The 25,245-nt window shown below is 45.5% G+C and overlaps 2 protein-coding genes across 19 annotated transcripts in view; both read right to left on the bottom strand.

Annotated features, from left to right (window-relative positions):
• Window positions 1-4,563, bottom strand: part of CCDC17 (coiled-coil domain containing 17) — a 66,791-nt gene extending 62,228 nt beyond the window's left edge. Inside the window, exons 1-11 of one of the 13 annotated variants that reach the window (XM_065071507.1) lie at window positions 3,610-4,563; window positions 3,180-3,311; window positions 2,924-3,096; window positions 2,456-2,647; window positions 2,228-2,360; window positions 2,017-2,134; window positions 1,859-1,918; window positions 1,655-1,785; window positions 1,451-1,573; window positions 961-1,130; window positions 504-652 (exon numbers count right to left, since the gene is read on the bottom strand). In XM_065071507.1, the coding sequence (XP_064927579.1) occupies window positions 504-652; window positions 961-1,130; window positions 1,451-1,573; window positions 1,655-1,785; window positions 1,859-1,918; window positions 2,017-2,134; window positions 2,228-2,360; window positions 2,456-2,647; window positions 2,924-3,096; window positions 3,180-3,311; window positions 3,610-3,958 (1,730 nt within the window). In that variant the 5' untranslated portion in view covers window positions 3,959-4,563. Of the gene's footprint in view, window positions 384-503; window positions 653-960; window positions 1,131-1,450; window positions 1,574-1,646; window positions 1,786-1,858; window positions 1,919-2,016; window positions 2,135-2,227; window positions 2,361-2,455; window positions 3,097-3,179; window positions 3,312-3,609 lie in introns of those variants that run through there. The other 12 variants (XM_065071501.1, XM_065071502.1, XM_065071500.1 and 9 more) reach the window with 12 other exon arrangements.
• A 228-nt stretch (window positions 4,564-4,791) lies between these two features.
• Window positions 4,792-25,245, bottom strand: part of GPBP1L1 (GC-rich promoter binding protein 1 like 1) — a 32,908-nt gene continuing 12,454 nt past the window's right edge. For 5 of the 6 annotated variants that reach the window (XM_065071520.1, XM_065071515.1, XM_065071517.1 and 2 more), the window contains 11 exons: window positions 20,976-21,862; window positions 19,984-20,098; window positions 18,784-18,913; window positions 18,136-18,419; window positions 15,341-15,413; window positions 13,932-14,125; window positions 11,088-11,228; window positions 7,696-7,854; window positions 6,832-6,956; window positions 5,900-6,002; window positions 4,792-5,701 (listed from right to left, as the gene is read on the bottom strand). In XM_065071520.1, the coding sequence (XP_064927592.1) occupies window positions 5,555-5,701; window positions 5,900-6,002; window positions 6,832-6,956; window positions 7,696-7,854; window positions 11,088-11,228; window positions 13,932-14,125; window positions 15,341-15,413; window positions 18,136-18,419; window positions 18,784-18,913; window positions 19,984-20,043 (1,416 nt within the window). In that variant the 5' untranslated portion in view covers window positions 20,044-20,098; window positions 20,976-21,862 and the 3' untranslated portion in view covers window positions 4,792-5,554. Of the gene's footprint in view, window positions 5,702-5,899; window positions 6,003-6,831; window positions 6,957-7,695; window positions 7,855-11,087; window positions 11,229-13,931; window positions 14,126-15,340; window positions 15,414-18,135; window positions 18,420-18,783; window positions 18,914-19,983; window positions 20,099-20,975; window positions 21,863-23,375; window positions 23,427-25,245 lie in introns of those variants that run through there. The other variant, XM_065071516.1, reaches the window with a different exon arrangement.

Below are 25,245 nucleotides of genomic sequence, written 5' to 3'. Positions count from 1 at the left end.
TGTGAAAAGCAACAAGCTGAAGCCATTTATTAAATGCCCGGTGTGGTCCTGAGCATGGGGGGAGAATCCTCTCTCTCTGTGGGTGTTGCTGGTCCCCAAGATGAGCTGTGAACGCTCCTGTCAGGCTCACCCTAGAAAGGGCTTGTGGGGAGAATGTGCCCCATAGGGAAAGGAAAAAACAACCAGTTGTGCCCCTCTGTGCCCTGTGCTGCTCCCCAGCCCACCCCAGCGAGCAGGATTAAAGAAACATCTGTGTGTGGTCACTGTCCTGGGGCGGGTGGTGCTGCCCGTCCCTTCCCTGCTGCTCGTGTTGCAAAAATGCCCAGAAAGCTTCTGGCCGCAGTGACGATTACACAGCCGGTCCCAAGCCCCCACACCTGCAGCTATAACAAGTTTCGTCCCTTCACCCCACTTACAGTTAATAAAGCCCCAGTTTCCCACTCCAGCTTGGTGAGGGGACACTGGGGCGGTGCGGTTGGGGACATGGCCTGTTCCTGGCTCACCTCTGGGGCTGTTTGTGCTGTGCTGGAGGCTCCTGAGCAGGAGGAGGGTCTTCCAGGGCCATCGAGGGGGCAAGCAGGAGGCTGGGGAGGACACAGGCTCTTCCAGGAGCTGCAGGGCCCCCTGTCCCCAGTGCTGGCTGGGGGGACTCCTGGGAAAGGAGAAAAGTGGCATTAAGAGGAGGGGTCCCAGCCCTGTCCTGTGACACTGCCAGGAGCTGCTGAGCCAGCCGGTTACACACAGCCTTGGGCACAGAGCAAACCTCAGCTGTGGCGAGGAGCCTCCTGCCCTGGTGGCCCCGGCTCCGTGGGACACCTGTGTCCCCAACTGTGGCCAAAGCAGCAGTTCTGAATCACCCCCATGCTGGACCAGCACAATCACCCTGTCCAGGTCGACAGCCCAACCCCCGCCCCCCTCGCACCTTTGGACCTGGAACCAGCCCCAGGACAAGGCTCTTACCATGAAGAGCTCTGGTGAGGCCATGGCTGGCAGGAGCGGGGGGGCCACGGGCGGTGGGAGGATGGCGGGGGGCGGCCGTGGCCCCGTCTGCTCCACGTGGCTCCGCAGCATCCCGACCTCTGTCTGCAGCCGGGCCAGCTCCTCCGCGTGCCGCTGGGCCACCTGCGCGCCTGGCCAGCGGGGGCTCGTCACTTACCCTGTCCCAAGGAGCCCTTTACCCCGACATCCCACCAGGCTGGTGCGGGGGGGTCCCAGTCCTGCTGCAGTGACTCCCCCTGCCCCGTTTCTTCCCAACGGCTAAGGGAACATTGTCCCCCCACCCCAGCGCTGTCACTGTGCGAGGTCTCCCCAAGTGCAGAGATTCCACCCCGGGCTGTACAGGTGCAGGTTCCTCCCTTGCACATATTTGTGTGAGTCCAAGGGCTCCAACCCCAAAGGCAACAGGGGCTGAGAGGTGGGGCTGCCCCATTCCCTGGGACGTGTCACCTACCAGCATCAGCTCTCCTCTTCCTCCTGACCTTCAGCGCCAGGAGCTCGTCTTCCAGCCGCCGGTTCTCCAGCTCCATGGCCAGCAGCGCCGCATCCAGGCCCCGTGCCCCAGTGCCAGGGGGCTCTGCCGGCAAAGCCGCGGGTGCCTCAGCTGTTGGCTGTGGAGCCGGAGTCCCCGCTGGGGCTCACCCACTTACCCACTTACCCGTCCTCCTGCTCCCGCACAGCCCCGCGGTTCCTTTCTCCAGCGCCGTGGCCTCCACCTGGAGGTGGAGGAGCTGCTGCAGGATGGCCGGGTCGCGTCCTCCGGCACGCAGGTAGGACAGTCGCAGCGCCCTGCACAGCCGCGTGTCAGCCGGGCTGGGGCTCAGCAGGGTGCTCAGCTCCGCCACAGCCCGCACAGCCTCACCTGGCCTCGGCGGCGAGGGGCCCGGTGGCCGGCACGAGGGTGTCGAGGTGGACGGTGGCCCTGGGGGGCAAAGGGGTGAATGGAGGGGTGAGGAGCCAAAGGCCCGTGGGTGGGGAGCACCCCACTCCCCCGGAGGGGCGCAGAGCCCTGTCCCTCACCCGCCGTGCACCACACGCAGCCATCCAGCCTGGTCCCGGCTCAGCTCCAGTTCCCCCTGCTCGGGCTGGGGATCCGCAGCCCCCCCAGCCCCCAGCGCTGCCAGCCGCCGGCACAGCTCTGTGGGACCGCGGGGGCTCAGCACGGCCCCCACAGCCCCCGGGGCTGCTGCATCGCACAGGTGTCTCCCCATCACCCCAAACCAGCTCCTACCCTCTCGCTGCTGCTCCAGCTGCTGCGTCCTGGCCCGGATTTCAGCCACATGGCGCTGGTGGGTCTCAAGCAGCTCCTGCAGCGGCTGCTGGTGCCCCCGTGCTGGGGCTGGCGGCCGGGGGTGCTCTCCCTGCTGCACCGGGTCGTGAGGGGCAGGACCCCACCAGCCACAGGCTGGGGGTGCAGGGAGCCGGCGGTGCCAGTGCCCCCAGGGTGCGGGCTCCGTACCTCCAGCGTTGGTTTCCTGGCAGAGGGGTCGGCCATGCGGAGCAGGACCCTCTCACGGGGGGTGAGCACGTCCCCCAGGGGAGCCCCCCGCACTCGCTCCGGTCCCCGCTGTCCCCGTGCGGCCGGCGGGAGGCCGGGAAGGATGAGGAGACGATGCGGCTCAGCACGATCCCTGTGCTGGGACACCCCGAACTCAGGGAGGCCAATGGGAAGGAAAGGGTGAAAAAATGCTAAGTAACAGAAACTTTCCTGGCTTTGCCAAAACAAGCACTGAGAGTCGCCCACACAGTGCAGGGGGGAGGATGGAGGGTCCCCCCAGCTCAGGTCAGGCTGGATCCAGCCATGGTGGCTGTGACCCCGTTTCCTCACCCATGCACATCCCAGCCCAGCACCCATCCCTGTCCCAGCCCCGCACACCCCGCACCAGACCCCGCTCCACACCACCCAGCTGTGCCGCGGCCTCCTTACCGTGCCCGGAGCCCCCTCCACGGGCAGCGGGTCCCCCCCGGGGCCACGGGAGCTGCTGCCCGCCGGGGTCCCAAGGCACAGCTTCTCCTGGTGCGCCCGCAGCAGCGGCCCGGAGCCGAACACCATGGAGCAGCGGGGGCAGCTGAAGCCCCCGGCAGCTGCCATGGGGCGCCCTGGGAAGCACGGCAGGGCAGGGGTCACTTAGGGGTCCCCCCGGCAGGGACGGCACCCGGGACGGGCTGGGAGTCGCACAGACCTGCGCGGCAGTGCCCGCGGTGTTTGCCGCCACCGTTGCTACGCTGGACGGGCAGGGAGGGCGGCCGCTCCTCCGGCCCCGGCGATTCTCTTTGTTTACCACGGGCACAAGGCGCTTGGCCACCTGAGCAACCTGCGGAGAACAAGAGGGGGGCCCGGCAGCCGCGGGCAGCACGAGGCCGCCGTGGCCACACAGCGCTCTGCCGGCCATTCCCAGAGCGGGGAGCCTGGGGGGCCCTTCTCCTCCTTGCAGCCGCCCACAAGTGCACCCTGCAGCCTTTAAGCTGATGAGCAACCTCCAGACCGAGGTGAAACGGCTCCTTCCCCCCCTGCCCCCTTCCATTGCCACAAGGCCCAGGGCCCTGCCCTTATTCCCAAAACAACCCCCGTCCTTCCATCCTCGTCCCCATCTCGGCTTGTTGAGCACCCACTCGCCGTTCTCAAGGGGCTGCAGGTCACCGTCCCGCTGCACCACCAGGGATACCGGTCACGGAAAACTGATTCACTCGAGAAAGCTGCTGGTTGATTTATGGGGATTCGCCCAACGCGGCTCTCCCGGGGGCGGTAACGCTGCAAAAGAGCATCCAGGTATAACCACACACATGCCCGGGGATGAAGAGTTTGGCCCGAAGCGCAGAGCTCCGGACCCGCCGCGCCCTTCGCGGGCTCCCCCTCCACCCAGGACCGCTCGTCACGAGCGGCTGCCACCACGGAGCTGACAGGAGGGACTTGAAACTTACCCCACTTCTCGACAACGCAAATACACTTGCGTAACTTCATTTCAATGGCTGTAGGAAGTTCAATTAAAAAGAAAACGGGTAAACCTTTCCAAACAAAAGCCACGTTTGATGGGACCAAAGTGGTCGGAGCTTCAGAAGGAAGCAGATGATCTGGTAACGCCCAAGCGCTTCCCCAAGCGGAGATTCACGGCTAAACATTCAAACCTCATTACACATCTGTCCTCACTGTCGAATAAAAAAGACCCCAAGTGAGACCTCGGGGTGAATCCCCTCAGGTCAGCGAGACCAGGATCTCATAGTCCACGTGCAACTCATCCAACCCACGTGCGAATCGTGCACAACCACGCACAACCTTCCAATGCAAAACGTTTGTGTGCGAGCTGAGCTTCAAACAGACACTGAAATAGCTTAGGCCACAACCAAGTTGTTTGTAAAATCCTTTTTAATCTAATAGAAATGTTTTCATGAATTTTTAAAAAAGATTTCAATGAAAACAGCTTTGGATTCAGACATTCCCTTGCCACATCGTGAACACAAACAGCAGCATTGCACTAGGAACAAGTGACACCGACCGGTCGAGCTTCACAATTTCGTATGAAGCGGAAAAGAAAAAAGCAAACTGCTTCAGCAGAAGAGAATTTCAATTATCGTCTTGTGTTTCTTTTAAAAAATAACTAAAAGCAAAAACCAAGGGCTATCTCACCATCGTTCTCCCTCCCTTCCTAAGGGAGAGCTCGGCTCCCGCAGGCTGAGGCTACACAAGGTTTGCCAAGTGGAAAGAGAAGAAACTCCTTATCCCCAGTGCTATTACATCCCCACAGTTGCAGGTCCCTATAGAGGAAAGCTCTTCTTACATAAGAAAGACAATTAGAATTGGCAAACTGATGCAAAATATTTATTCCAAGTTAGTTATTCTTGATGCAGTAGTTTTTCCCCCTCATACAGACTCAATGTGATAGTCACTTTTTTAAATCTGTAAATAATGTTATCAAAATAATCTTAATCTTTGAAATCTCACAAAAAATTTATATTTTACAATCCACCCTGAATATCAAGGCTGCAAGAAGAAGAACACAAACAATTCCTATATCCAAATATTTTACAGCTGTACCCAAAAAAAAAAAAAAAGAAGAAAACCACAACGCCTGGTTAAGTGATGAAGCTCCCCGAGCCGCCAAAAAAATAAAATAAAATAAAAAAAGTCATGTTATTAGCATTAATTTAACATAATTAGAACTTCAACAGCCGTTTTGTCATCGACAATGATTGTTTTAGCACACGGGCGCCGCGCGGGAGGGCTGTTGTCGCAAGGATCAGTCAGCCACCTGTGTCCTGCTCACCAGACTGAGCTCGTGCACGGCCCACAAGGGGTGGGTGTCAACGGTCGCTAGCTGCACAGACTTCTAGTAAGCATTAGGGCAAAACCAAAAGAAAAAGCTAAAGAAGCCAATTTCTCTCTTCTTTGGGATACAATTATTTCCCTTGTGCATGAAGTATCAACAACAAAAGAAAAAAACTGAACAGACTGGAGACAGAATAAACTCTGTTTAGTTTATGCAACCCCAAACACATGTTGAACTATGAACTGAGTTTATTGGGTTGGTTTTATTTATTTTCAATTTTCTCGTGCCCGCTTTCAGGCATCATCATCTGACGTTTCGCTGCTACTAGTTTCTGTGTCTGAGTCCTCAATCTTTGTCTTAAAAGTGCTTCTCCAGTGGAACAACAGGCTGGAGCCGCGGCCCTGAAGAAATCCGTTCTTCCCAAATCCGTTTCTTCTTCGCTGTGGGCACGAAAGCAAGTTTTAAAACAAGCAAAGGTGTGGAGTGTCACTACCCACCAGCGGACACAAAGTGCACAAAGAACGCTGCCATGAACTGCACTACCATCACCCTTCAGTTGTCTCCTCCAACACCCTTGAGAATCACACCACGAACACTTGTGCATGAGAAGGGAGAGGGAGAAGGGCTGTAAAACGTACCTGCTCTGATTTAATTTGGAACTCTTTGAGCTCATCCTCCGTGAGGGGAAGGTAGTTCTCATCATTCTCAGGATACTCCTGCCATCCCATTTCTTTCAACAACCTGATTCGTGAAGAAAATAAAAGGGGCGTGGGAATGAACGCAAGGGAACAACAGCAAAGGAGAGAACACGCCGTCCATGAGGCACAAGGTTTTGTATTCAATCACTGCCAATTCATCAGGGAATCTTCTCTACTACAGACCAACAATGCTGCTTGTTGACCCAATGTTTTTCATACTCAAGGTCTTTCACAAATATTTAATCATCAGCAGTCCTGTGGGTGGGTAAATAACTCATCTGGCAGAAGGAAAGCAAGGCAGAGCGAAATTCTACCCAAGGACACCGAAGGAGGAGTTGAGGCAATCAAACCGGTATCACAGCTCAGGATCTCCTAAAACTTACTATCTGCTTACACCAGATGCTTACACGCTGCTTACTCACTAAAGCAAGATACTAAGTAAATATTTTCTTAACTCTCCCCCACTTTACAGCGGCGCGTGCACTTGAGGGTCCATATTCAGTCTTCAGACCATTCCATTTAGGACACCTGCCTGAAAATTAACCGGAATGGCACTAGGTCTGTGCTCGCTCTCTGTGTGGGCAGGTAAATATCCAGGCAGCATGAGCACACAGGGATGTGGCACTAGAGCAGCGCAGGAATTTAATTACAGACCCCAGCGAAGTCTTGGCTCACCTGGCCTCGTTGTCTTGTTTCCAACAAGGCCGCACCCAGCGCAGCACTAGTCAGGAAGCCCACACACCTCTCGCTCCAAACACACAAGACTACTGCTGCTTCCCAGACCGCTGGCTTTGAAACAGTCTCCGTGCCCCCACACAGCCCAAGGACTCACCCTCTTTTACTCCAGACACTTTGTTTTGCCGTTTACTCACCTGTGTTCTGCTTCCAGTGAATGAGAGAGGTTTTCCCCCTCCTCCGGCAAAGGGAGAGAAAGGCCATTCTGATGGCAATTCTCTTCCCAGTTTTCCTTTGGTTCTGGTGTGCTGTTGCTTTCCATCTAAAGAGAAATAAAAGCATCAAAGCGTGCTCGCACAGACCGTGCCAACAGCACAGTTGCAAGTTCAAGCTTTTGGAAGTAAAGCCTTTCACCTTGAGTCAGTGGTTTTACAGAGCCTGGATTGCTAACGGCTGAAAGCAACTTCTACCCCACAGTGACAACACAACAGGAACAGCATTTGGTGGGCAGCACTTTTGTGTCAAGGTGCAAGTGCTGCATTGCAAAGCCATCATCAGTGGCTTCAGAGTGACAGCAAGAAAACTATGAGAATGAAATACTCCTAAGGACGGCCCTTCCATACATATTAACCCACAGACTCAGGCATTTAGAGGTCTGGCCTAAGCCTCTGAGGCTTAAGCCACTATCCCACACCTTTCACAAGCACTGAATTCAATTTCCCTGTGGATGTAGTTTGACAAAGAAGTTTGAAAGCAAATTAAGATGTTAAAACATAATATTGTTCCAATCCTTAGAGACTCCTTCAAATAAATCTAGATTACCTTCAAAATCTGCGACCTTCCACCTTATTTATTACATATCTATTTACATTTCATTGTGTTATGAATCTCCGTTCACCACAGTGCTGTGCACCACTTCTGCTGGCACGTGTGCCAGACCAAGGGAAGTCATTCCTTCCCTCCCCCAGCGCCTCAATTACATACACTGCTCTGTTTTCTTTTCAGTACCCAACTCCTTAAGTACATAATAATAATATATATAGTAAGGACAATGAACTTACATCATCCAGCTTGTCACATTCTCTGTTCTCTGTTATCTCCCCATTCCTATCATCTTTCAGTGCCTTCAGGAATTCGCTCTTCTTATCAGTGGTACGGCGCATCAGCTTCGTCAAGCGTGAAGAGCAGATCTCGATGGGAGGGGTGGTGCTGGAAGGACTCTGGACAAGGGGAGGAGAATATAGAGACTTTCAAACCGCATTGCTGTGAAGATGGGTCTGTGCTTACACCTTTCAAACAGCCATCAGTTCTTCGGCTGGCTCTTAACCTCTCAGAATAAACGTGATGTCAAATTCCCATCAAAATACTGACTGGAGTTGGACATTCACTTCTCCCCTTGCCAGCACGTTGTTATCCCTCCTATCAGACTCTTAATTTTTTATTCTCCTAGAGTTGTCAGTTCACTTGGCCGTGACTATGTTTATTTTGTTCCTTTGCAATGTAACGCTTAAGCAATGCTGGAGCCTACAATGGCATATGAAGACAGAGACCTACACACAGGACTCTTAGCTACAAACATTAAAAAATTAAGGCAATTAGGCTTAGTTCAAATTTGCATCAAGCCATCCTGACTCTCTACCCTGAAATTAGGTGATGGGGTGGTAATCTCCTTTCAGGGAGTGGCCACATCCTTAACTAACCACATCGGGATGTGAAATCAGCAGCCACAGCCTCAGCATCCTCCCCCAACCTTGCTCTGTACCCCAGCCCCGATGGGTCAGCGTGCGGCCAGACTGGGGCAGCCCTGGAGCTGGTGGGAAACGTGCTCAGCTCCACTCGTGCACACAAGGAGCCTCCCGTGCTCTTCCACAGTGTTCAAGCTTTCTTTATTATCTTGAATCTGTGAACCAGGCATAAGGAACAGGAGTTTGCACATCCGCAGCACCCCGGGCACAGCACTGCCATAAAAACATCACTAACCAAGAGGAGCTTTGGGTTTAATCTGTTCCATCGTCTTGACTGGACACACAAAAGAAATATAAGAATGTGTTACATGAAAGTTCCCACTATCGCAACTTTCTGCTCATATACGGAGTTCACGTCCAGCTACTCTACAACAATGAGGAATTTAGTCACTCACACGCACACCTGGCACTAGAATCTTGCACCAAAAACTATCCTTCCCTTCACTTGCTTGCTTGGATTTTTTTCCCCCAATATTAAAACAGACTCTAATTTCCTAAAGTGTTTCCACCCCCCACTCCCTTTTTAAACTAGGGTGGGGAGGTTTCAAATTCAGACTCTTCAAAATGAATCTCCTTTGCAAAGCCTTTTTATCATACAGCACCCTGAGCAAAGATCTAGGGAGCTAAAATATGTAGTAAAACAAAACCAAGGCAGTAACCGCTGCTTATATTTCTAATGCCTGCTGCACGTGAAGCAGTGGTGTGCAATAATGCCTTCCAGGGAAGTGCATGCTGAAAGGAATGTCTTACAGTAAACATTTCTCAGATTTTGCCTAATTCAATACAGTAAGAAACAAATCAGCTGTTGCAACAGACATAAGTGATTGTGAATATTAGGATAAACAGGTAGCATAGTATTGAAATTAAAGCTCTCAACGTGATAACTAGTTTGACTGCAGGAGATAATAATGAACAAAGGAGACTAAAAACTGGATGTCTAACAGGAGTGGCTACTCTAACAGAAAAGTTGTCCTGTATAATTTTTAGAATTCAGACTGTATCTTGTATTGGTGATCTCAGACTGGCTTGTGGGGACACAGTGCCGGTGCTAGCTGGCACCCTTTTATTTGTGAACACACCGTGGTCCCTTAGGAATAAAGGTATTATCTCCAACACTTCTGCAGGAGCGGCATCATCCCCATTTCAGAAACAAAGAGGCAGAAATTACATGTAGTAGGTGTGTGGAGCTGGGATTGCAGTAGTATTTTTGGCCACGGTTCTGTGTTTCCATGCTGCATGCCTCCAACAGAGTCAAAGAAAAATGTATTACAAGTGTTCAATTTTAGATGGGAGGAATTTTTAAGCCCTTTTTGTTTAGTTGATTGATGCTGGTAATAAAAGTAGCATTAAAGGAAGCACTGCTTGTTCTGGGGAAAACCCAAGCTGCCTATTCCTGCTGCCAGATGAGTACGTGACATCTTTGCTGACTAAAGTTTCAGGCAAAACCTTCTTGGAGGGGTGAGGAAATAAAATGACAGAGACCACCTGCATTACTACTGTGTGATATGATGAATGCCCCCCTCAATATCCACTTGGAGGTGAAAGCCTATTGACATGTTTATACGGCAAAGGTGTCCATACTGTGCTGTGCATTACACAAAAGGAAGCCTGTCAGTAGCACAAAGGACTTGGTCTAAGGACAGACTAAAGCAAGGTAAGGGGAAGGAATACAGCCTAAGGTCTATTTGTCAAAGTGACAGCTGCATGCTTGTTAACTATTGCTTTTAATGGCTGCTTCTGCACTCAGCGGGGGCTAACGACAAAAAGTACAGGCTGTTGCAAAGTAAAGCCTGCAAAGCAGAGAATCAAAGATAAAGTCTTATTTTAGAAGTAAGAGCTGTAAAGGAAAAAGATAAATGCACAACTATAAAAAAAACTACACTGTTACACTTGAAACACAAATATACTAATTTCAAATTATGTGAATAGGTCACTTATCACAGTCTGGTTTATTTCTGTTCTTTTTATGTATGGTCACAAACCTGTTGAATTTTGACTCCCAAAAGTTATTCAGTGTCACTTTTCTATTAAGCCTTGAGGAACTTCAAGCTCCAAACCAGCATTTTGTACATGAGCTATAAAGTGATGCACAGAAATGTTGGCCAAAATGTGTTTTGCCACTGTTACTGCTGAAATGGCAACAAATTTATATGCCAAGGTTCCCTCCATACTTCAGACCAAAAGCAGAGGTCAGTCAGTGTCCACCTCACCTCCTTCCAACACCAAAATTAAAACTGTAACCACATTAAACACCCCCAACCCTCTCAGAGCTCATTGCTTGTGCTGTTGCTCTCCTAGAGAAAGGGAACAAGGCAGATCATCCTCCTTCCCCTTCTTTTCCAATAATAAAGAATAGCATAGGAATCAGTTTATCTGTTCACATCAGTTCGTGGTATCTGCACTCTGATAACATCAAGCGCACACATGTCCAGTTATGCAACACTATTTAAAGCATTAGTATTATTTTTTATACTGGAGAGAAATCCTAGTGCATTTGGACAAACAGCAACAGCTTCACATCCAGGTAAACCACACTTATTTCTTTTAGTGAATCAGAGATACGGCAGAATGTGCTAAGAACCTACAAGTGAGTAATTCTTCAAAGGTGCAAAGGCAGGTGTACCATGTAGAGAGAGGAACTTATGTTTAAGTTATAGCAGGTGATAGTGGTAAAAGTTGCCACCCTATCCCCAAACCCAACCTCTTACCTCTTTGGGAGAGGTGAGGACTGAGCCACTCGCCAGTACCGCTGGTTTGGTTACAGAGACTGGGCTGGTAAAGGCAGAGTCGCGGCTGGAGGAAAGCGAGCCTGCTTTATGTTCACTTCTGTTTGCTTTCCATGGACTTGGCTGTGTTGAAGAGAACACAAAATACTGGATGGTAAATGGTAAGCCACAGGTAGCAGTTTCTTGCAAGTAGTAAAAGATAAATAAACATCATGTTGGCTTTTGTAGGGATTTTTTCTCCTCCCTCTCCAAGAACAGTCTCAACAAGTTTACCTTGACACCCATTATTTTTCCCCATCTTCTTCTGTTTTCCCCACAGCACACACTATTCTGCTTCATGGCCACCACCGTCCAGCAAAACACAGTCAGAGCTCAAAGAGAAAATCCAGCATTGCACTTAATTAACTGGAATCACCACTGAGTGATGCAATGCGTCTTACAGCTATCCACAGATGGGAAGTAAAGAAATCCCAATTAAACCCACATTTCATATAGAAACACTGTATGCTACAAAGAAGGGGTTTGCATCTCTTGACATGAACTTCCCCTGTACAAGGAAGAAGCACATCGAGGAATATTTCTGTCCAGGCTGAGAATGCAGATCATTTATTTCCTAGGGCTGTGAAAGTGTCTGTCATTGCACTGATGTAGCAACAACAAGAAAGAAAGAGAGCGAGTTGGTTCACTAAAGTGCACGAGCACGTGCTGTTTTGCTCTGGATGCTCTTGGCAGCGTCCCTTCAAATACACTGGCAATTTGGCTGAAAAACAAAGACTTCAAGATGAGTTTTTGTTACTCGGAATGTTATTCTGGAGCCTCTCTTATCAACCAAGGACAAACACTGTGAAGCAACTATCTTTACAAAAACGATCCTAACAAGCAACTTGCATCAAATAGCACAAGAAATACACTCGTCAGAGCATTCAGACATAGTGGTTCCTTTGACCCATTAGGCTTCTGCTGTCAGCTTCAAGTCATTAGCAAAATAACTCATGCACAAGCAGGATTCAGTTAAATGTGAGATGCAACAGATCTTGCATTCTGCAAGCAATGAGAGCAGAAGCCATTATTTCAGTATGTTCTCACTGTTCCACTGGGCTATTTTATTCATTTTTAAATAAACACATCAGTAGGGGAGGCCATCAGCACTACTATTCCACTCCACTTAAAAACAAGAGCAGTCCACATTACCGAATGGATTATTCTGCATTCACAGCACACATTCCTAACATCCCCTTCCAACACAGAAAACATCCCCGTCTGCACAATGTTGTCTGGTACTAAAATTGGGGTATAGAATGACTATGACAAAGGGTTTCTCTCCGCAGATCCGGTCAGGTTGCGTGGCTCAGAGCCGCAGCTCCCGGCTGCCGATCGCTGTTCTCTCAGCTTCCACAAAGAGGCAGCTTAGACAAATTCAAAGACAGACCCCGACTGCTTTCCTAGCAAGGCCACAGCAGTCAGGCACAGCAGCTCGGAGTGAATATCGAAAGGAATCGTTTGCAGATTGTGACCTTCATTGATTGCTTGACTGTGCACAATCAGCCATCTCAATTAGCCGAGAAAGAATGTAATTGTTTCACTGCCATCGGTTTTCTTCCTTTCAATACTACTTGGTAGAACTTAAAAACATTTTTCATTCCGTTTGCCCTGATAGCTTCCCAATACTGCTGACTTTGTCAAAACGAATGTTCTGACTCCTCTACTTTACGTGCTGCAACTTCTGTACAGCTTTCTAGAGTCCCCAGAATAACCCATCCTACCATAGCTGCTTTATACCTTTAAGTGTGTGCATCACGGACACAGCTTTTTCTGCCTAAGGATATACTGATCTCCCACCTTTAGCTTTGCTAATGGTCACCATTCATTAACAAAAGTGCTGTTGATGACACCAACAGGTAACTTGATAACCATTTGAACCATTAGGATTTTTCCTGCGCTGGCAAAATTAGGCCTGAATTAAGAGAAACGCACAAAAGAGCAAGAAGCTTTAAACTTGCTTTCTTACAAAAGAGTTATTATTCTTTCCCATTTTGTTTTTATCTTGGAAGTATGTAAGACTAACCTGCTCTAACCAGAAGGAAGATTTCATTTGAATGCTGCAGCCAGCATTAGTAATTAATAAATTCTAGACACCTTTTTAAAGAACAACATAGCTAAGAGTTTTACTTAGCTTCTTAAATACTTCCACTACTCCGCAAAGTTTCTAAGGAACCTACACATGTAGATTCTCTTGGAAAATGGGCAAAATAAAGCTTAGAACTAAGAAACAAAAAACTACTTGTTTTTTCAATGCTCCTGTATTTCTTCCAGTAAAATAATCATAGCACAACACCCATTACTCTTCCAGGTTGTCTCTAAAGCTCCACTAAATTAGAGCTAAATTGGAGGATGTTACAATGTAATCTGATCTTAACCTCAACTGTTTTGAGCACATCAAAGTATTGTAACCCAATAAAGGTTTTTGAAGGTTGCCACGTGAACAATTCGAGCACATCGCAGCACACATTCCACTTCTCCAGCATCGCCTGTTTTGTCTAACTAAGATAAGGATTTGTCTAACGCATGAAAACACACCCTTTCAAACAGGCATCAGTGGAGTCAGGAGAGAGGTTAGCTCTCTGTACCGACAAGACAAAATGGCATTTTCATAGGGAACAACAACAATTTTGGTAGTAAACAGGTCTCTACTGTAAAGGTCACTACCCCAGCAACTACTGGATTCCAACTCCTGCTTCCTGTTAGGGGTTTGATTCCATTCCATGCCAAGGGATGGAGTTCTCCCTTGATCTGCAGTTCACTCATCTGGCTGGAAAACCCTGTTACCTTGGAGGGAGGAGCTGCAGGTTTAGGAACCAGATTTTTGTAGACACTTGGGACAATGGTGGTGGCTTTGTTGCCGTTTGCCAGATGAGAAACAGGTGATGTAAATGCAGCTGAGAAGGCGGCAGCAGGATCCTCTTTTGAAACCTTTTTGATGACCAGCATCTTGGTAGGTTGCTTGGCACTAGGGGGGTTTTCTGTGAAAAAATAAAACAAAGGTTGTGAAATACAAATGTTCAGTTTCATAACAGCTTCAGTACACTGCTCCAGTTCCTCCCCCTCAATCTTACACATTACACATCTGCTTCTGAGACTACTATCAGCTGTTCTTTCATTTCAGCTTTGAGCAAAGATACTGGATAAGGGTGTCTAAGTACAATCTTTTTTCATTTACCCATAACAGCTCCCTTGACACTGAAGGGAAGAACATACAGTGACATCAGCTAACAGCCTTCTCTCTTACTACAGGAATCAGAACAGATAGTAGCATTTTATCGAGCAGCCACAGATCAGCTTTGTTAATTCACCAACACAGCAGAAATACTCAGCATGACTTAGCCCTCAAAAGACACAGTGCTTTTACAAACAAGGACAAGTAATATTTCTTAGGCCAAACCAACACATCTGCAGGAGCAGAACAATTTAGAAACAGTAGTGGTATGAACAGCTAAAAGCCCCATAAAAACTCATTGTCATTAGTTTTTGAGCAGAACAATAGCTACCTGACAAACATGCAAAAAGAATACAATCTGGTACTATAGCAAGAAGTATTTTTGAGGGGTTTTTTTTTGGTATTCATACTGTTTACAGTATGTAACCCAATCAAACTGGCTACATTCTTGTCCTGGTTTTGGCTGAGATAGAGTTAGTTTTCCTCCTAGTAGCTGGTACAGTGCTGTGCATTTAGAATGAGAATAATGTTGGTAATACACTGATGTTTTAGTCATTGCAAAGTGGTCAAGGATATATATTTTTTTGTAGTCAAGGAGTTTTCAAGCCTGTTCAGAGCTTGAAAAAAAATTAAATAAAACCAAAGCACAGAATTATGACAGTTTTGCTGTATTTCTAATATCAAGATCACAAGTCAGGAACTAACGCCTAGTTCACTCAAATCTGCTCTGCCCTTCAAGTGATGACTCCACGAAATGGGAAGTGCAGGAAGCAAGTGCAGAACAGTGACACCACTGCCACCAGCAGCTTTTTACAGGACGACAAGCACAGTTTCAGCAAGACAAAAAGGCCAAGAGCCGAGTGAAGATTGTGGGAGGAAAACACAGGAGAGAAAGTTGCAAACTGTCTGCTTCACTTTAAAATATTTTTGAATGAAAAAAACCCCTAGCATTTAAACAGCGGTTACAACTTCCTGCTTCAGCATCAGCATTCTGTACAGCAATGTAAATATCTTTACCTACCCCATACTCCAGAAGGTGTCCCTAAAGGTTTGTTCTGGTTGTTGTGTCTTCCAGCTTCTGGGTTCAAAGATGGCTGTAAAAGAGAAAAAAAGCAACTGAGTACATCATTATATCACCTAACAGAAAAAACAAACCCAAACCAAAATCAATGTTAACATTCTGCTTCTAGGAACCCAGAGTATGGGCAGATTTCTCTGAACAGCACCTGAACTAGAAGACAGATGTCTTTTAGATGTCTTTAGCACAAGACATCTAAAAATCAACTTTGTATTCTCCTTGGCTTCTGCTGTATTTCCAACAGTAGCAGGTTCAGGATAGGTCCTTTAAGTCTTCTACTATATGATTATGTGCATTCCACCAACCAATATACACATTAAATATTTAGGTATTTAATCAGCAGTTCAAAAGATAAAACAGAATGCACATCATCAGTATATGAAGAATCTAGTCTCATTTTCCAAATATTTTTAAGCAATAATTATGCATTAATCAATTAAAAACAAAACACAAAACAAAAGCAATACTAAGCTCTTCATGTAAAGGAATAATGAATATATATACATTTCTTGACAAAAAAGCTACATGTAAATTCATGTTAAGCTTCAGAGTCCACTTTTCAGGACAATACTGCAGACCCACCTTTGATTCAGTATCAGAATTCAACTTAGTGGAACAACTAAGGACGTGTCCAAGCTCAAAGCAGAGTACAGAAAATCTGAGCATTCGACAAGTGTTCCTGATTAGCTATTCCTCTTCCCCCATCCCAAGTCACTTCAGTTCAAAATAAAGCCATCTTTTTCCTCTTTTTAATGAATTCTTCATATGTTAGTTACTATGGTGACAGCATAAGTTTCTAATAATGAGCTTCTGAAATAGTAGGCATTTCTGTTCTATAAGAGCTAGGGAAAAAACGTCACACCATAGTGTAAATTCTTGCCTCAGACCCCAGAAATTCCTCCGTGTCAGGGCTTCATTTTCTAGTTACAGGTCAGTTTTATAGCAGGGGTGCTCACGCCACAGGAGAACTCAGACTAACAGCCAGTTTTGCTGACCTTTCAGGAAAAGTGTTGCCATCATCAGCCACACAGGCCTAACAGCCATGAACTTAACCACAGCATCCATTAGTTTCACCCCAAGGCAACGACAATATAGGAGTTATTTAGCAAGGCTTGCTGCTAGACTTGCAGCAGGTATGGTATTATCACCTTAAAAAATGGGGGAAGTAGTTACAGAAGAAACAGCCACATAGTTGGGGAAAGGCACTCGAGAATGAAGTACATGCAAGAAAGATTTAGACCAAGATACACTTCAGCAGGGCACAGCTGCCATCATTACACTAACTTTCTCCATTTCAACAGGCTTTTGACAGTCTAAAGAACCGACTTATAGAAATCCTGAATTACAGTATTCTTGAGAAACCAGATTAAGAGAAATCCACAGACAAGCTGTATCACTGCTCTCCAGGTGTTAACCACCCTGTGACACAGGCTGTCACTCCCAGCACAAACAGGTGAACAAGAACCTGCAATCACCCCCAGGCACTTCACTGAAAAAACCCAGCAGCTTACATCAAACTGGCTCCAGTGCCAATTGAAGTGTAGACTCTACATTTTGGCCTGAAGCAGCTGCGGACATTCATATATTTCACTCTAACTTCTAACTTCCCAAATAGCAGCAGTGCCATCAAACTGCCACAAGTACTTCAGCAGTAAACAGCCTTCCGGACATAAATGCTGAGTAAGAGAGCGAAAAGCTCAAGCTGATGATACACACAAGCGTGCAGACTATCACCAGAAACTCTCATTACTGGGGGCTTTGGCACTGAAGATGAAGCCAAAGGAATCACATCAGGTGAAGGGACTGAGTTACCAGACCCTTACAGATGATATTGACCTCATTACGCTGGTCAAGAAGAGCCTACAGACAGCAAGAAACAAGATGGAAAAAAGCAAAATACGTGGCCTGATAACAAACTCCTGTTCAGGGGACAGGAGAAATGAAATCAAACAGGAAATAGAAAGCAGAAAAGGTGCATATATCTCAAAGCATTAGCATTAAGGAATACATACGGTAAGGATGAAAGCCATAAGTCCAACTAAAGATACTCCAAGTAAATATAATGCCAGGAGGCAAGAGACCATCATACTGATAATACTACATGAATTGGAACACTGGATAAGAAGCAAACTGGTTAATTGGAGATACTGATAGAAGAAATGGCTCAAGAAACCCTGATCCAGAGATTAACAGAGACAGGAAAACACCTCTGATAACAGAACACTATTCCAGAAGATTGGGGACAGATGGTTGCAAAGGTCTGAGCAAGCTTGGGAAGGTTATCACAAATACCAACATGCACCAGAATGCAGGAGACAGGAACAGCAGGCAGACTGAAGATAAGCTGAATAGATGTACTTAGCAGCAAAAAAAAAGGCTTTGTAAGCACAGCACAAAGTCAATATAACTGCTCTTCCTGTGGCAGACCAAAGCGTCACCTTATGCGTTCTGCTCAAGACCTGGCTTGTGCATTGACAATGCTGTCTTCAGTTCACCATAACCATTTGGCAAAATATCTGTGCCAAAACCCATAATCCAACAGGTCGCCAAGTCCTGAAGACTCTGGGTACCAATTAGCATCCTGTCAGCACTGGAATAATTTCATTAAAACTGTTGTGATCTCAAACATGGAACTGAATGCAACTCCCGATCCTCGCCACCTGTCAACGCTAATAGAAATGAGACCTGAAAAGCCACTTCTCACAGCTGCCACTTCTAGTGAGAAGCTACACACTTACAAAGTCTTCTTCCTCAAACTGCAACTGCTCTTTATCTTCCTTCTTCTCTTCCCTGGATTCAACAGGCAGCTTTTCTTGAAAGGCGGAACTTTTCCGAGAATGGAAGTTGCCATTCCAGTGGCGATGAACTCCGGTTCCTCCTCCACCACGCTGGTTCCCACCATCATGGCCCCGTGAGGGACCATGCCAGCCAGGCTGGCTGCCAGAAAGCCCAACATGAGCTCCTTTAGAAACACCAGAATCTACAGAATCATGGCGGAGAAGGGACGGCTGATGCCAGCAGTCTAAACAAAAGGAGATAAGTATGCAAATAAATCAAGTCAACACAGCGTGCAGAATACTGGAAATATCAGACTGTTTTTCTTGTTGTTAAGTCAGTGTTCACTAACTAACTACTGGGCCAAACTTAATAAGCTACCGTGTGATTATATCAGAAAACAAATCAAGATACGCAATGCACATAAAGCTACCATAAACCCCCCCAAGGCCTGAGCACATTGCATGGCAGAAGAGAATAGCACGCGTTTCTTAAAGGATGTTTCGAAAAGGTTCAAGTTTGGGAAAATGGTGTTTACATTCTGCAGAATTCTCCATTCTGTAGAACATTCCAAAATGTTTGCTCTCGGGCTGCGTTGTGATCCCTCTTACCTCCTGCAGTTCGGAGGGGCCCGTTATTGAAAAAGCCATCAGAAGAGTTGTGTCTCCTGCGGCTCACTCCGAAGCGGCCCTCTCCGCGGGGAAGATGCTCTCCATGTTTCTCAAAGGTGGCTGCAGGGGACTGCAGAAAGTAAAACGTGATATAATGAAGCATTCATTAGGGCACAGCAAGGAGCTTATCAGTCCAACAGGGACATTTTGTTAATTAAAAAAACCCAACCAACCCAAACCCCAGAATCCTGTACTAGTTTTCAATCCAGCATCCATATCTGCTTTGCTTAGCCAACATCAACAGTCAAGCGAGCCTGACTGGAATGGGACACAAATACGCGGATTTTAGAACCAGAGAGAACCTAACACACTAATCTTACCACTGCTCTTTGCAAACACGTATTTTCTACAAAAGTAAATTAAGAAATCCTCTGATACACAGGTGCTCATTCATTCACTCTCTCTAAAGACAGAAAAGCAGACAGCAAGGGAGGATCCAACCAGTTTGAGCAAAATTCAGAGATACCCAAGTAAGCCGAAGCACTTTTGGACTGAAACAACTATGCTGCTGTAGAAAACGTTAATGCTTCTACCATTAAGATTCCAAAGAATCTTTTACTTTTCACTTTCCCTTGTTTATAAAAATTTGGAGGTTGGTTTGAAATCGATCAAATACCCTGAAATTACTTTTGCGTCCTCATATTTAAGCATGAAGGTGAAAGCTGTACTCCTTCAATGTTGTCCATCATGATCTGGTTTGCCATTAAAATGTTTTTACTCTGCCACTATGCACAAGTAACGCAAATTGTTAAAATCCTAAACCAGACTTCCTGGTCAACTTAAGCTGCTTCTGGAATTAGTTTTAGAAAGAAGGTGACAAGCCAACTGCTCTCATTTTAAGGTTGCAAAACACTAACCAGTATTACCAAGTTTGGAGTTAGAGCCCAAGGGCTTATCACCAATCTACTTCTCAGCAAAGGTCAGATTATTTTCGTAAATCAAAGTCAAATTATATCCTGCATTGTAAATAAGTGGCAACTTAAGTCTTGACTCCCACAGACTTTGGGCCATTTTTGTCATTTTCTATTTGGGATCCCACTCAAGTCTCAATGCAAAGACACTGAACTACTCCCATGTCTGAAGGCAAAGACTGTTCCTCCTCTGAAATAAAAGGAATACATTTATTGAAGCAACAATTACCTTGGTTGACTGTGGTGTTGAGAAGTTAAGCCAGGCAGGAACAAAGTCATGCTGCGCCATTTAGGTCCAGTGTCTCCCTTCAATAAAATGAGGCATCAAACCTCATGGCCAGGATCTGTAAATGAAAAGAACATTCCCTGAGTGTCATACTTTCCAAACTGAAATAATAATAATAATATAATTTATTTCCCAAAGCTTGGCCTATATGAATAGGAGGGGAAAAGTGCTGTGGTTTTTCATATTACACTTAAGCATTTTTTCTTCCTGCTGACTTTGGTCCTCTGACCAAAACAGGTAAGAACTTAAACATTCCTGGTTAATTCCTGTTGACAATTAACACACTCATTAAATTCATGATAGGATGGGCACGGAGGTAGGAAGAAAACAGAACAAACAGCATACAAAAGCCATACAATGCACAGATGTGTAAAATCAAGATATGACAATTTCAGGTACATTCCTTCTTTGCTCGTTGTGTCTCAGATTAGACAAAGGGGTGATCACTGCATGTTTTATTCCAGAGGCTGTAAATCAAACGTGACCAAACTGGTGATGTTAGAGACATTAGAGAGCAGATCATGGACCTGAAAGACAACCATATGCCAGCTCCTGCATCCCCAACGTAAAACTATATCCAGATTCATCAGCGCTATGCAGCATGGAATATTCTAGGCTGGAACTGCTTTCAGAGCTAAGAAACCAAACGGTTAGGAACAGAACACAGGCTGGTTGAAGGATCTTAATGGAAGTTAAACTGAAGACCAGCCGAGGCATCTCACTGAGTAATCTGAAACTGAATTTTCTTTCCAACATGTCATAGCAATTTCCACTGCTCAAAATGATGAAAATTCCATTATTGCTCCGGATAACTGAATTCTGTCTTTTTGTGGAAGGCTCTCCAGTTTACCATTTTGATGATTTTTCAACTTTAATTTACGTATGAACAAGTCAACACTATATAAGCAAAGAAATCAGTCCATATGATCGCTTACCCTGAGTTTGGCCTCTGCAGTCCAATGTCCTCGGTTTCTGTGCTTCACTGACTTTGGGGTTTCTCCTTTCTCCAGTATGCTGTCAGGCCAGCTTTGAGGCAATAGTGCGTCTCGAAGTGGAGCACGAGAGGCCGCACTTCGTGCCAACTGCGCCCTTCACCCCCTCAGCTGCTCATTTTAACCTCTTTGCACTCTCACTACAAAAAAAAAAACTAAGAGGGTAATTTATATTGAAAAAAAAAAAATCCACGACCACGTTCACCTCATTAAATTTCCTCTGGTCGCGGTAATACAGAAGTCAGCCTTTACATTACAAAAAGGTTTGTCGAGTCTGCGTGACAACATTCAGAGCAACACCATGGTTAATACTGAACAGACACACTCAAGTCTGCGGGATCATTCATGATTTGAAGCAGATCAACCTGAACACTCTGGAAAAAGGATGACGTTACATAAAAACGTTTGCCCCAAATGCCAAGATCTAAACAAGAAGCATCTGCCCAAATGCTCTTAAAATATAAACTTCATTTTTATCACATACATCTGCTAAAAAAAGGTATAGAATCTCAAAAAAATGAATGTTAGAATATACTCTAGTCTTCACGTAACTTGGTTAATGCTCCACAGAGCTAAGCTCTACTTGATATAAAGCTCAAAAGCAGGCACGAATGTTGATCTCCCTGGTTTTCACCATTTACATGCTGGAACACAGGTCACATGAACAAAAAAATGCCAGGTCCAAAAAGAATATCTTCTACTCTATTTTTTGTAGACTGGGTGCTGCTTTTAAAGGGACACAATTATTCCACAAGAGCTTCTTGTTCTATAGTGGAGAGTTCACTTCTGGGTCCTCTTCCATGAAAGAGATGAGCCAGGAACTGTAGTCACTATAAAAAGGAAACAAAACGCCATCAATACAAGCAGCATAAACATGACAAAGTGTGACTAGAGAGAACAGAAGGAGAAATTGAGCAGCTAGTGCAAGTGCCAAAAGCAATGTTATCTCCGATCAAAACAAAACCTGAAATAATCTCATTAAAATAAAAGGTCCTTGAAAAGGGCATTTTTGCTTTTTAATGATCAATTCCCACATTTAGTTTCAAAAAGGGCAATACAAATAAGCTGAATCAGAATAAAGGGAAGAGTGGAGAAACTGCATGCAGCTGCTGAAAGGGGTTCCACACCTCATACCAATTTTAAAAGCTGCTGCTAAAATACCAATGAGGCTCCAGGTTGCAGGTAGGCTTGGCCATTCCACGGGCCTCATCTCCTTTATGTCCCCACATCATCCCTCGTCTGCTCCAACACAGCCAGACCCAGCTCTCGAGAGGCTCACGACAGTAAGACATCCCTTATTCCATTAACTTCTCCACAGAAAATACCAACCAAAACAAGATATTTTTCTGCTATGGCCTCTCTTTCCTTGAACCACCTTACCTAACCAGAAGCAAACAGATAAGTTTACTGCTCCTGAAACATCTGAAAAGTTTTATTACTGTTTGATGGCATCAGCTGTTTCCCAGGGTCCATTTAAGCAGGTCATCTTATGCCTTTGTATTTGACCGAAGAGTTTGTTTTCCCTGTTTGAATCTGGTTCTAGTCTTGGACCAGTTCTGGTTTCCACCGCAGTTACTATGCCATTGCTTTAAGCAATGGCACTTTACAAAACTCCAACCACTGATTTAGAAAAGATTTTGCAAAAGATTCAGGTCTCCTGATCTACTGCTTTGATATCACTGTTATTATCACTGACCGGGGCAGCTCTTTAAGGAGCAGCACCTAACACGCACATAGAGTCTAGCACGACTGCTAGATATCACATTTAGGATGGATACCCAAGTCTTGCAAATACTGTGCCTGCACAATTAAGCTTAAACAAGGCACTGCCGAGCAGAAAACTTTACACTCGCTAAAGGAATGACATCCACATCATCTCAAACCTTATATCAACTATTTTGATACTTCTGTAACCTTTATTCTGAAACAATTTCACCTGAGATTTTGTTTTTTAAGTTTTTAAGACTGTTTTCATAGAGGCTCAAAATAAACACACACAGGGAAAAGTAAAAATCGCTGCTTTTTTGTCCTCTGGGTTATTCCCTTTAAAAAAAACAAAATCACAACTCATTTTCATATATATATATATATATATATATATATATATATATATATATATATATTTTTTTTTTTTTTTTATATATATATATATATTTTTTCCTGGCACTAGATGTCATTATTGTGTAGGGGAGTTTGTAAAGAGGGAAACATTCTTGCACTTAAGCTGTGAGCCACGAACACATTTCTGGAGGTAGAATAACAAGCAGCAGCTTCACAACCACTATAAAATACCAGCCAAGATGAGGCAAAACCAGAGTGAACATGGCCACACACAATACTGACCTGCGAACTCCTGAGCATCCCACCCCGGACCACGAGCTACTAAGTGTCACACGCACTGAAACAGCAAAAGTACCAACCGATCAAGACCCATTTCCATATTGAAGGGTAGATTTTCAGTGCACAGGGACATGCTAAAACATCTGCTGCACACACAAGTGTCTTTGCATCCCACTAAACTCAGCACAGGGACAGAACTCCTCGAGTTGTGACCTTCTGAGGCTGCTACCAAACGTTTGAATAGCACATAGAAGATAAAATAGGGACAAAGTCGATGCAGTTGACTATATTTAAACAAGATTCATTACCTTCTGAATAAACACGCTTTTCAGAACAAACTGAACAGCAATTATGCCATGTCAAACTATTGACAGAAGTAATATAATTTAAGATTTAATGAACTTTTGAGAATGATTCACAGCAATGTGAAAAATGGACCTAAACAGAGTCAAGCCCACACAGAACTATCCTCCGGATTTAAGGTGCCTAAATAAACGAACACCGCGGAATTACAGTTTTTAAGTAGGAACTAGGTCTGAGTACACAACAAAAATAAAACCACCACACAAGTACAAGACCCCAGTTCCACTTTACAAAAAAGGTTCCCAGTACATTTGGAAATGCAAATGGAAAAGGAAAGCACATCAACAGTTTGCAAGACTTGTGTTGCTGCAAGACACCTTCTTGTATGTCACGACAATCAAAACCAAGGTGAAACACTTTACAAAACTCCAACCACTGATTTAGAAAAGATTTTGCAAAAGATTCAGGTCTCCTAATCTACTGCTTTGATATCACTGTTATTATCACTGACCGGGGCAGCTCTTTAAGGAGCAGCACCTAACACGCACATAGAGTCTAGCACAACTGCTAGATATCACATTTAGGATGGATACCCAAGTCTTGCAAATACTGTGCCTGCACAATTCAGCTTAAACAAGGCACTGCCGAGCAGAAAACTTTACACTCGCTAAAGGAATGACATCCACATCATCTCAAACCTTATATCAACTATTTTGATACTTCTGTAACCTTTATTCTGAAACAATTTCACTTGAGATTTTGCACTGAGGCTGCAGTACATCAAAGTAAGATGCTTAAAATAATCTCCACCCCACTTCTCTTCAGGTAGTGTACAGAAGGCACACTCAGTAAATTCAAAGCCATGTCTTGAGCCCTTCCAAAGATGTGTTTGCCGGCACAAGCAAGGCACTGAAGGCTATGTGCCCATACGCTATATGTATATATGCTGCTCTCCGGCCATCGCCTTCCTGCGCACATACTAGTGTAAAAAGAACGAGGTATGTGATTATATTAAAATGTATTGATTTATGCTAAAGCAAAAAACTTGCTGTTAGATGAAATGTTGCAAATTATACTACTGAAACCCTTCAGTCTCCAGGATTAGGCCACATAAGAGGTGCTGCAGCCTCCCCTCATGCACATGGAGCCCTGTCCAGCTTCAACCTTCAACCAGGCTAAGACCACTTCCATAACCCACCATACTGGCTATAGTAGTATACCACTGGCTATACTAGTACCACAAAATCATCATGGGCGAGACCCAAAGTCTCTTAGTTACCTTCTCTGATAGCAACCAACAACAAATCTTTAAGAAAAAAAAGTGTAAGAAGAAGAACAAGTAGCACCAGGGCTCCCAGGATAATTTCTCAGTCTTTTAAGCCAGAGTCTGCACTATAGTTTATTACTAGTCAGTACTTCCATGTAAATCTGTTTAATTGTTTTGTTTTTAGACACATTTATACATTTTTGCCTCCCAAATGAGAGGGGGCACAGTTTACTTGTGCTTTGTCTAAAAGTGAATGTGTGGCTACAAAAATATCAGTCTCAATTCAGCTGGATGTTTTCTTGT

The sequence above is a fragment of the Columba livia genome, chromosome 8 (assembly GCF_036013475.1).
Source record: "Columba livia isolate bColLiv1 breed racing homer chromosome 8, bColLiv1.pat.W.v2, whole genome shotgun sequence".
NCBI classification, from domain to species: Eukaryota; Metazoa; Chordata; class Aves; order Columbiformes; family Columbidae; genus Columba; species Columba livia.
The sequence above is the reverse complement of the archived record's forward strand: the minus strand, read 5'-3'. Positions and strand labels throughout refer to the sequence as shown.